This window comes from Myxocyprinus asiaticus, chromosome 48 (assembly GCF_019703515.2).
Source record: "Myxocyprinus asiaticus isolate MX2 ecotype Aquarium Trade chromosome 48, UBuf_Myxa_2, whole genome shotgun sequence".
Classification (NCBI taxonomy): Eukaryota; Metazoa; Chordata; class Actinopteri; order Cypriniformes; family Catostomidae; genus Myxocyprinus; species Myxocyprinus asiaticus.
The window spans coordinates 1090887-1103227 of NC_059391.1; the positions used below are offsets into that span (position 1 = coordinate 1090887).

The 12341-nt window shown below is 37.5% G+C and overlaps 1 protein-coding gene across 3 annotated transcripts in view; it reads left to right on the plus strand.

Moving 5' to 3' along the window:
- nup160 (nucleoporin 160) overlaps positions 1–12341 on the plus strand; it is a 96455-nt gene that overhangs the window by 55928 nt on the left and 28186 nt on the right. For all 3 annotated transcript variants that reach the window (XM_051692029.1, XM_051692028.1, XM_051692030.1), the window contains exons 21-24: positions 10832–10930; positions 11304–11423; positions 11500–11595; positions 11745–11839. In XM_051692029.1, the coding sequence (XP_051547989.1) occupies positions 10832–10930; positions 11304–11423; positions 11500–11595; positions 11745–11839 (410 nt within the window). The remainder of the gene's footprint in view (positions 1–10831; positions 10931–11303; positions 11424–11499; positions 11596–11744; positions 11840–12341) is intronic.

The window sequence follows — 12341 nt, forward strand, 5'->3', positions numbered from 1 at the left end:
CAAAATTAACTACATCAGACAAATTTGCTGGGAATAAAATACCCAAATACTCAATGCCCTGTTTGGGCCACTGGAAGGCACCTGGCTGGAAGGCCATTACTGGACAGTACGCTGTCAGAGCCAACGCTTCGGATTTAAACCAGTTGACTTTGTATCCTGAGAATTAATAATTCTGTGGAGGCAAGGCAAAGATTTAGTAGGGTCAGAGACGAATAATAAAATATCATCTGCATAAAGCAGAAGCTTATGCGCCACGCCTCCCACCACCACCCCTGGAAAATCATCTTCCCTTCTTATCGCGGCTGCTAATGGCAAGACAGAACAATAATGGGGAAAGAGGGCAACCCTGACGGGTGCCCCTATCCAGAGTAAAATAATCTGAAATTAATCCATTTGTTTGAACCGCTGCTACAGGGTGTCTATAAAGTAACTTGATCCAACCAATAAACGTACTCCCGAACCCTTACATTTCCAAAATCTTAAAAAGATAATCCTGTTCTACCATATCAAACGCCTTTTCGGCGTCAAGTGAGATGGCAGCGACCGGAGTCTGATCATTCACCACTGACCACATGATATTGATGAAACGCCTAATATTATCAGAAGAGCTACGACCCCGAATAAACCCTACCTGATCTATATGTATAAGAGATGTCATAACTTAATCGGTTAGCCAAAATTTTTACATCTATCTGGATCAGGGAAATTGGACGGTAACTCGTACACTCGCTTGAATCTTGTCTTTTTTAAGAATCAGACTGATCCGGGCTTGCGTCATGATTGGTGGAAGCTTCCCATTCTTTAATGATTCCGAATAAACTTATAACAAAAGTGGAGCCAGTTCTGTAGCATAAGATCGAAAACATTCAGCGGCAAAACCATCTGGCCCCGGAGCCTTGTCTGTAGGCAAGGCCTTAATTACCTGGCCAAGCTCCTCCAAGGTTATCTCAGAATCAAGAGAGTTTTTTTTTGCTCAGTCATCAATTTAGGAAGTTCTGATGGTTCCACAAAATTTTGAATATCTTCATCAGTAGACGAAGACATAGAACTATAAAGATCAAGATAGAATTCTTTAAAGGCATTATTAATATCCTTTAATATCCTTTAATATTGTATTAATATCGTATCATGGCTGACCCTGCACTCTGACCCCAGCTTAGATATAGCTTAGCTGGGATATGTGGGAAAAAAAGAATTTCACTGTATATGTGCAAATGTATAATGTGTGATAAATATAATTATTATTAATTAATATCAGTGGCTGAGGTAAAAATTTCACCACCAGCAGATTTCACTGAGGAAATTGTAGAAAAAGAATCTCTCTGCTTTATATATCTAGCCAAAAGCTTCCCTGCTTTGTCCCCTGTCTTGCCCTGAATAACCAAAACTCCACTTTACGCAACAAAATAGTATTATATCTGTATTTCAAACGGGTCAATTCTCTGAGGCCATTAGACGACATTTGGCGTTTCAGCTCTGCCTCGGCACTTTTAATATTCCCTTCCAACTCCACTAGTTCTCGTGCTTTGGATTTTTTGGTGAATGAGGCATACTGTATGATCCTGCCCCTAAGAACCGCCTTAAGTGCCTCCCAAGCCACGCCCACAGAGGATACTGAGGTCCAGTTGGTCTCCATATAGACATTGATTTCAGTCTTTAGCATTTGTTGGAAATCAGGATTTTGCAAAAGGGATACATTAAAGCGCCAGCTGTATGATTTCTTTTTCTCCATATGTGGCAGTACCTCTAAACTCACCAGAGTGTGATCTGAGACTAAAATGTTTCCAATTGAGCAATCGACAACAGATGAAATGAGGGACTTAGATATAAAAAATAAAAAGAAATTAAAATTAAAAAAATCTATTCTAGAATAAATCTTATGGACTGATGAAATAATGTAAGTTGCCAAACATCTGCAAGACCAAGATTTGTACACATCCTGTGAAGAGTCAGTGTTGCTCTAGGGGGCTTACACACTTTTGCTTCACTATGATCAAGGACTGAGTCCATCAAAATATTAAAGTCATCTCCCAATATTATATCATGAGGGGTGCCAGCAGCTTGCAACATCCCTTCAAGATCTATAAAAAAGCCCTGATCATCAGTATTAGGTGCATAAATATTAGCCAAAATCAACCTTTGCCCCTGAATTTCTGCTAAAACAATAATGACTCTTCCTGATTTATCTTTAATCTGTTTGAGGCATTTGAATTGTAGATGTTTACTTATCAATGTAATGACTCCCCTGCTTTTACTTGAGCCAGCACTAAAGAAAACATGTCCGCCCCGTATCTTCTCAAATTTTTCAGCTTCCTGTGGGGAAAGATGTGTTTCTTGAAGAAACACTATATCATATTTCTTATGCTTAAGAAAAGAAATAACCTTCCTTCCTTTTTATGGGGTGTCCCAACCCATTCACATTCCACGTGGAGAGAGATAACCCACTCATATTAACATTTGATATAATAGAAAAAAATTAATTGTGCATCAAAAACAAGATTACAAAGACCACATTTCAACATCAATGCAACAGTCAAACCCCGAACTTTCCCCAGAAAAAACAAACAGAAAAAAGAAAAACGTGCGCATTAACCCCCGTGCATGACAGCGCCAACTGGCGTCAATCCCTCTAAACTCAAAGAGTCCATGTACGCATGCGAGAGCCCCTGCGACAACTTTGCTGTCGGATTGCTCAAGTCCGGTGCTTCTATACAGATTTTGTGAGGCAAAATTACATAACAGAAAATACTTTGTAAAACAGACCCCAGCCAACAGGCAGAATAAACGTAAAGAACGTGTAGATTCATTCACAGAACTGTCTTGAAGGTGTGTTCCACCACAAAACAAATTCCAGCTGATATAAAATGTTCAGTTTCCTTGGACAGACAAACAAGTGTTACAAATGTTCAGTGAACCAGCTGTTATGAGTGCAGCAGATGACGTAATCATTCCAGTGTCCCACGAAAATACTCCACAAAAACAAACTCCAGCCAACAGGAGGCATAAGCACAAGGAACAAACAGATTCATCCACAACTGTCCCGAAGCAGTGTTATTCCACAAAACAAGCTCCAGCCACTAGGTGGAACCAGCACAAAAAGAAACAAAACAGGCATCCCGGTTCCGCGGATAATCAAGTCAAATTCACTTGGAGGCCGCATAAAAAAAAACAAAAAAACATCATGACTTAGTCCGTCAGCTTTATAAAAGACATCCTTTGTGTGCGCATGTGGATATTTTGCGGTCATCTATAGTGTCCATTCTCAATCTGGCCGGGAATTTCAGTGTAAAAGTGATTTTTCTTCAATGCAAAAGTTTCTTGAAGGAAGTGTCATTCCACAAAACAAACTCCAGCCGCTAGGCGGAGCCAACGCAGAAAAACAATAATGGCGCTCAGCTTCCTTAGACAGTCGAGTTATGTGCAGCAAGTCAGTCCACTCACATAAGTAACATGCAGTGGTTTACTCACCCATAGATTCTATAAAGGACAGTGCTTTTTTGGGGCATAAAAATACTACTGTCTTTGGTGTCCATCCTCAGTTTGGCAGGAAACATCAGTGCAAAAGCGGTCTTCCGTTGATGTAAGAGTTTCTTACATTCCTTGAACCGATCGCGTTTCTCTCGTCGAATTCGCAAAGTCTGGGAACAAGAAAATATTGTGATTCTTCCAAGAAAGCTTTCCTTTGCTCCTTGCTTGGCGCAACATGAGATCTTTATCAGATGATCTCAGAAATTTGGCCAGAATTGATCGGGGCCTGTCTCCCTCAGCAGATCTGTGAGCCGGGACTCTGTGAGCTCGCTCGATTTCCAGTTTATGGCCTGTTATGTTGAGCAGACTCTGGAAGAGCGCGTCCAGGAATTTCACCATATCTCAACCTTCTTCATGCTCAGGAATTCCAACAATCTGTATATTGTTCCTTCGATTCCTATTTTTGAGATCTTCCAATTTTTCCAAAACGTGTTCCAAGTCTGTTTGAGATGCGGGCGGATTAGCGGATAATTCCCTCTCCGATGACTCCAGATAATCGATCCGTTTCTCAACATCTTCACCGGATTATAACATGAAAATAATTAAAAACTAGCAAAGTGCGCTGAGCTAGATGCTCGCACGTCTGCTGCTTGTATGGCATCACATCCCACCTCCGTTGTATAGTTGTTTTGACATATGGTTGAAAAAAAATATTTGGTTGCGTTGATTTTGGAGTTGAGTTGTTTTTCAGCAGTAATGAGCAATTAATTAATATGGAAGTTAATAGGAGAATTACTAGATATTCTCAATTTAAATATTTATGAAAATTTAATTAAATGTTATTCAAGTGAAATTTCATATGATCCTTGATTAAAAAAAAATATATTTTCACATGTCACAGTGGTTTAGCTGTAGTTAATGTATATTTTGAAATGTTAAAGAATTACTACATTTTTTAATGAAAAAAAAAACCTGACATATATATTATATTTTATTTATTTTTTTTATTTTATATATTTTTCAGTTAACATGCCAAAAATATAGATCTTTTTACATGTATGAACAGCTAAGATGTTAGCAATGAGCAACAATATGGTTTTGATGAAACAATTGGATTATGAATGTTTTATAAGCTTAACTCCACTGGGTCAAGTCATTTTTATTTGTATAGTGCCTTTCACAACACACATTGTTTCAAAGCAGCTTTACAGAAGATCAGACATTAACAGAAGATAAAACTGTAATATCTATAATGTTTTAGAATCATCATTGTGCAGTTTGATAAAATACGATTGTGAATTGTTTAATATAAGTAATTAAATAATAATTGTATTTATAACCCCAGTGAGCAAGCCGAAGGCGACTGTGGCAAGGAACACAAAACTCCATAAGATGTTGGTTAATGGAGAAAAATAACCTTGGGAGACTCACTGTGGGGGCCAGTTCCCCTCTGGCTAACATCATGAATATAATGCCAATATTACTTGTGTATAGTGCAAGTCATGATTTAAAATTATTAAACTAAGTAAGTGTTCAGGATCTGTGTTTAAAACAAAGATTTTGTATGAACTGTAGGATTAATGACTAATGTCTTTGAAGTCCATCCTGGATTAACTGCTGAAGTTCACATAGATGCATTGTCCTTGTTAGTTGGCTGATGAAGGGTTTTGTTGGCAATTAATTGATAGTCTATGTATTCCATTTCAAGAGTGTAGTCCATCATTAGACCGAGGTGATGCAGGCAGAGATCAGTGAGGTGCATCGCAGTTCAAACTGGCTGGTAATTTCGGTGAGGTTTATCCTAAGTCCAAGGTTCAGGCAATGGCATATGAAGTATCCCATGTCTTATGTTTGGAGTTGGCATCATCGTAATAGACTGAAGTGATGTTTGGCTGGCACCAGCTGTTATTAGTCATCATCACACAGCGACACGGTGGAGTCCAACACTAAGCAGGAATGGAGCTGGATCCAACCGGTTCTGGTGACCTCAGTATAGGAGTCATGAGGTTGAAACAGGGAAACAAATAAAATAATATTAGCATAGATGCCATTCAGTTTATTTCAGAGTTATAGATCATGATCACTGTTTCTGGTTCCGGCAGACCTAACTAAAGCAGAATAATTGTGAGTTGAAGGATAAATTAGGTGTATGCCTGGCTAAATAGATGAGTCTTTAGTCTAGACTTAAACTGAGTGAGTGTGTCTGCATCTCGAACAGTGTTAGGGAGACTGTTCCATAGTTTAGGAGCCAAATATGAAAAGGATCTACCTCCTTTTGTGGATTTTGATATTCTAGGAACTATTAACAGGCCAGAATTTTGCGATCGTAATGAACGTGAATTAATACGTAATTTAACAGGAAATTTAGCCAATGTAGTGACGATAAAATTTGGCTAATATGATCATATTTCTTGCTTCTAGTCAGCACTCTGGCAGCTGCATTTTGAACCAATTGAAGTTTATTTATTGATCTTGCTGGACATCCTCCCAGTAATGCATAACAATAATCTAGTCTTGAGATCATGAACGCATGAATTAGTTTTGCATCAGCAACAGAGCATATGTCGTAATTTAGCAATATTTCCTAGGTGGAAGAATGCTGTTCTACAAACATTGGTAATTTGATTTTCAAAGGACAGATTGGTATCAAATATAACACCTAAGTTCTTCGCTGTTGAAGATAATGTAACAGTACATCCATCGAGAGTCAAATGATATTTTAGCGGCTTTATTTGTAGAGGTTTTTGGTCCACAGGGTATCCGCGGGTCCTTAAAGTCTTAAATTTACTTTTTAAAATTTAAGGCCTTAAAGTCTTAAATATCTTAAATTACAAAAAGTCTTAAATTTAGTTTGCTGAGGTCATTTTTAATTTGTAATTAATTTTTGGGCCGTGAATAGAGGAGACGGTTAAAACAGCAGAATCTGTGTGAGTCAAAATCATCTCTCTCGTGCATTTAGCAGCTGATGCTTGAGTTTAGTGTGAGCGCGTGCAGGGAAGCGCATTTTTACTGAATTTACGATATTACACATGTATAAACCTTCATAAACCGTTAATCCGAAATGCAAATGCCGTAATTTTGCGTCTCTAACAACTTATTGTTGACTGCTTATAGTCAACAAAGCGGTCAGCGTTACAATTTGCAAGCCCGTGAGGTTGGAGCGTCTTTTTACGCCTTTCAAATCGTTGCGCTTCCTTATTTTACACTACCTTTGACAATAATTGTAAAGCTAACAGAACTACTCAGCTGCAGAGTTACACCTGTTATATCTCTCATCTCCATCTCTCTAGATCTAGGGCTGCCAACGCAATTGACACTGTTCTCAAGCTCTCACGACACGTGTCCCTTTCCTAACACAGTGATAACATTGCTGAGCAAAGTGGACACTGACAGCGCACGGACAGACAAGACAGAGCAGCCTGCATGATGCTGCGAGTTATTCAGACAAATTCAGGGGGACAGCAGCAGCAGAACAGCGTCTCTCCCTCTCCTTCTCTTTCATAATTTAATCTGTTAACATTTTCAATACATCTTGTCAACTTTAAACGGCCATTTTAAGGTAACTGATGAGTTTTTATTTGAGTTAAATTAAAATTAAAATTGTCATCACTTACCTTCATGCTGTTGTATGACTTTCTTATTTCAGTGGATATCAAAAGGAGATATTAGGGAGTTTCAGTCACCATTCACTTACACTGAATGAAAAACAAGATGCAGTGACAGTGAATGGAGACTGAGACTAAAAGTTTTGCTTAACATCTTCGTTTTTGTTCCATGGCAGAGACAAATTCATACAGACTCAAGGGTAACCAGTGATGACAGAAATTTCATTTTTAAATGAACTGCCCTTTTACTACTTGTTAAAGTATTTGTTAAAGGTATTTGTCAAGAAAAAATATATAAATGTTCTTCAGCACATGCTAGACCTTATTCACAGCAGCAGAATCTTTGATTTTTAATGACAGTGACAACAAGGCTGTGAGGGATAGATGTACAGCCTCTTCGATGAGATGTACTGCAGTTTAAAGTGTTTTTGGATCGTTCAGCAGATAAAACATTGAAGAAAAATCTTTTCAAGGACACTCAGTAGACAGAAAACTCCAGACAACATGAGTTGTGGAAAATCATATGGGATATTGGAGCTTTTTACAGATTTATACCATGCATGCCATTGAAGAGATGGGAAGTCTATCCCTCACAGCTTCATTTCCATTCCCATTAAAAATCAATCATAAGGTCTATAGAACAATCCTCTTGTTTACAAAAATGTTAGCGCATGTGCAGTGTGGTGGCAGAAAGCCCACTAACTGTTGTGTTAGATTTGACAGATTAGATGATTAAATGAAAGTATGACACAAAACCATCATAAATGCAAACATATTCTTAGCGATACAATTACTGTAATAAAATTAGTTAATAAATAACATGTAATCATGTTCGCTATAAATTTTTGCTGCAAAGTTGTGAGTTGAAATGATCTCAGTCCAGTCAGCTCTGTTGATGATCTTGAAGCCACAGCAGTCAACTAATGCCCTCGGAATCATTTTTCAACAATGTAATCCAATAAAAAAAAAATGTGCGCATGGTTTTTGCCAGCACTTCCGTGTTTGACATAAGTGGTGACGTTGCCAAAGTATTGGTATATTGCATCACGTCTTGCTGGAAAGCAAGTGACTAAAAAGAAGGGTCACAATATAGGCTACATACTTTAGGCTACATGCATTCTTAATGATTTCATTTAGATTTTTAATGTTGTATTAACTTATTAACACACAAATGCACAATAATATATATATATATATATATATATATATATATATATATATATATATATTATTATTTATTTTTTTAATTGCGAAAGTGGTCTTACATTTTTCTTTTATTTGGCCTGAAGTCTTAAAAAGTCTTCACCCTGGGTCCAATAATTAGTACCTCTGTTTTGTTGGAATTGAGTAGAAGGAAATTTCTGGCCATCCAATCTTTTATTTCATTGATACACTCTGCTAATTTGGAGAATTGTGAAATCTCATCAGGTTTTGAAGAAATCTAAAGTTGGGTATCGTCGGCATAACAGTGGAAACTTATTCCACGATTTCTGATAATATCTCCCAGGGGAAGCATATACAAGGAGAAAAGCAGAGGTCCTAAAACTGATCCCTGTGGCACTCCATACTTTTGTTTGGTTTGACAATTCCTCATTTACATAGACAAAGTGGTAGTGGTCTGCTAAATAGGACTTAAACCATGCTAATGCAACTCCACAAATGCCAACATAATTCTCCAGCCTATTCAAGAGAATGTCGTGATCTATCATGTCGAATGCAGCACTAAGATCTAAAAGCACCTGAAGTGAAATGCAGCCGTGATCAGATGATAAGAGCAAGTCATTTGTAACTCTGATAAGTGCAGTCTCTGTACTGTGATGAGGCCTAAATCCGACTGAAATTGTTCATATATACTATTTCTCTGTAGAAATTAACATATTTGGGAGGATACTACCTTCTCTAGTATTTTCGGCATAAACCGGAGATTAGAAATCGGTCTATAATTAGCCAGTTCACCAGGATCAAGTTGTGGCTTTTTAATAAGCAGTTTGATAACTGCCATTTTCAAGTTTCTTGGGACATGTCCCAAGGATACCGAGGAGTTAATGATATTAAGAAGAGGTTCTGAGATTTCAGGGAATACCTCTGGTTGGTTGGTATTGGATCTAACAAACATGTTGTGGCTTTTGATGTTTCAATAAGTTTTGTTAGCTCTTCATGACCTATGACAGCGAAGGATTGAAATTGCACATGAGGAAAATTATGAGACCCTGTTTTCTGAGGTACTGGAACAGATGATTGCATAATTCCAATTTTATTTCTGATTATTTCAATTTTATCAGTAAAGAAATTCATGAAATCATTTCTATTGTGCTGCAACGGAATATCTGGTTCAGTTGAGGTTTTATTCCTAACCAATTTAGCCACAGTACTGAATAAACACTTAGGATTGTTGTGGTTATTTTCTATGAGTTTGCTAAAATATGCTGACCTGGCAGCTTTTAGTGCCTGTCTGTAGCTACAGACACTGTCCTTCCATGCACCACGAAATACCTCTAATTTTGTATTCTTCCACTTGCGCTCCATTTTCCGAGCTGCTCTCTTGATCATTGTACCAGGGTGCAGGGCTTTTTTTGGTAGATTAAATTTATATGCCATTTTTGTCAGAGTAAAATTTACTTAAAGCTAGACTATGTAATTTTTTTTTTTTTTTAAATAGCAAAATGTTATTAATGAGAGTGCAACAAAAATCCATCTTCCAAACCATGTCTTTAACCAAATACACTGATAAACCTATAATAATGATTTATATTATAAATATTTTAGAGCTGTCGGGGCAGATTTCGTGGGAAAATGCATACATACAATTTCGCCCGTCATATCCATACACAGAGAAAATAAGATCCAGCTACTGTAGCGTGTGTGTGGGAGTAGCTGAATCTGAAAGTTTGTTTTCAGAACGAATGAGAAAAATGTACCATGGATCATTCAAAACGGCAAACCTTCAGAGAATCACTTTGTAAAAACAAAGAAACCCCGAACAGAGCAGAGTCTACAAGCAAAAAGGGAAAGCGACAGAGTCCGTAATAAAACCTGAATCAACATTGGCTTGGCTTTTCAGAGGTGGCTACAACTCCGAGATCTGAAAGGATTTAAAAGCGACCCAGAGATGGCTATTTTCTTACTCAACAAGTTAGATATTTTATTGATATTGTTTATGTATAGATCTGTGTGTGTGTGTGTGTGTGTGTGTGTGTGTGTGTGTGTGTGTGTGTGTAATGAAATACAATAATTATACTGTAATTGGTGCTAGCAATCATGTCTAATGTTAACAAACGTTGCCTAACTTTTGTAATGTCATTTATTTCAAAACATCAATGTTTCCAATAAGTCAAAACAACAGCATAAGATATGGCACATACCTGCTCAGATGACGTTTTCGGATATCCGTCTTTTCCTTTCTTTCGTTATTTATTTGTCCATTCGCTCTGATAAGATGTCCTGTATTCATGTGTACACCGGTGCCTCCAACCACATTCATCTGCGCAGAGGAGCAGAGCCGAAGCACAATCAAAACAATGTTCTTCCGCAAGACACATGCAGTTTCATTTTTTAACTGCTAGAGGGCCAAAAGTTACATAGTGTGGCTTTAAATGTATGAATATGATGAAATATTGACTGAATTTAAAGGACATTTTCATAAAAGAAATTGACTAATATATATATATATATATATATATATATATATATATATATATATTATTTATTTATTTATAAAAAAAAATTAAACAAAATATGGCTGTTTTGTCTCTCTACAGGAATATGTTCGGTTGATTGGGCCGTGGTGTCAGGTGAATGTGGGATCCTGTCGCTTTGTGTTGGGTCAGTGTTATCTCGCCAATGGTGAGGGGCAGAAGGTATGTTAATCTAAATGACCCGTGCTGTTATCATTGCAGTGCAACTTCTGGACTCCTGTACAAATCTGTTACTCTCAAGTAACTTTTAATTGTGGATGTCTTATTTTAGTTATTCGCTGGAGACATTTAACTATCAAACAACACGGTGTTGAGTTTGACCTTTTAAAGGTTTTATATCCTGATAGAAAGAGAATGACAGATTGTATATTCTTCACAAAATCAAGGTTTCCAGAGCCAAAAACCTCTCCTATAATAGTGATTTGATCTGTAGTCAGATGTTGTTTGTATGTTCAGTGAAGTCTTCCTGTAAATCAGTGATGTTCAGTTGTCTAGTTTACTATGTGAACTGTTGTTTGTGTGTTCATGTTCTCAGGCGTTGCAGTGTTTCCAGGAAGCGGCAGCTGAGGTGGATAAAGAAGAGTTTTTAATGAAACTCACGGGTTCAGACGAGGAGACGGCCACCACTGCTCCACGATTACTCTATTATAACAAGGTAATCACATGCTACACATGTAGTTAATCAGCATCTGAATATTAATATTAATAATTATGATTGTTCATTTGTTTAGGTTCTGCGGTTATTAGGGGATATTGGTTTGCCAGAACTTGTGATTCAGTTAGCAACACTGGCCATATCTGAAGCGACCAATGACGAGAGAAGCCAGGTAAAAAAAGTTTTGACGATTGTTTGGAAATAGCAGTTTGAGACGGCAGTGATTGCAGTCATTTATATCTTGGGTAACATTCCTTGTCTTATTATAATACTTGTTATCATGTGGATATCAATTAATATAAGAACTGATCTGTGTTATAGGCTGCACTGTGGACTCGTATATTCAAACATCATCTGGATCTGGGACATAACAGTCAGGCGTATGAAGCTCTGACTCAGAACCCTGATCCCAGCAGGTACTGTACACTCTTATCTGTCTAAAGCTGACGTCCCACTAGTGGTTAACATTCACCCACTGAGAAATGTGGCTGCACTCATCAACTCCCTCTAATTCTTCAGTGACTGTGTAAATGAAGCGTATGTCTGAAAACTGGCTTGTGGTAACATGACTTTAAAGTCCTCGTGCATTGATAAGTGCAGTTTTCTTTCATGTGTTAACATTTCCTTCCCCTTCATTTGAACAATCTATATCCATTCTTAAATCTCAAGATCGATCTTTTACTCCATGCGCAACCCACTACTACAGTGAGAGGAAATCACTCGCATTTGCAACCAAATTTCACGCAGTATGACTTAAATGTATATATTTGGCAACTGGCTGGTAAATGTTTAGATTTCACTCACAAGTAATTGTGTAGTACTGTACAGTTGTGCAGTATTTAGCTGCAAGATCATTTCAGTGCATGTTAAGAGTAAAAGTTGTTCTGTGACCCATTTGTCATTGAATAATGTCTCTTT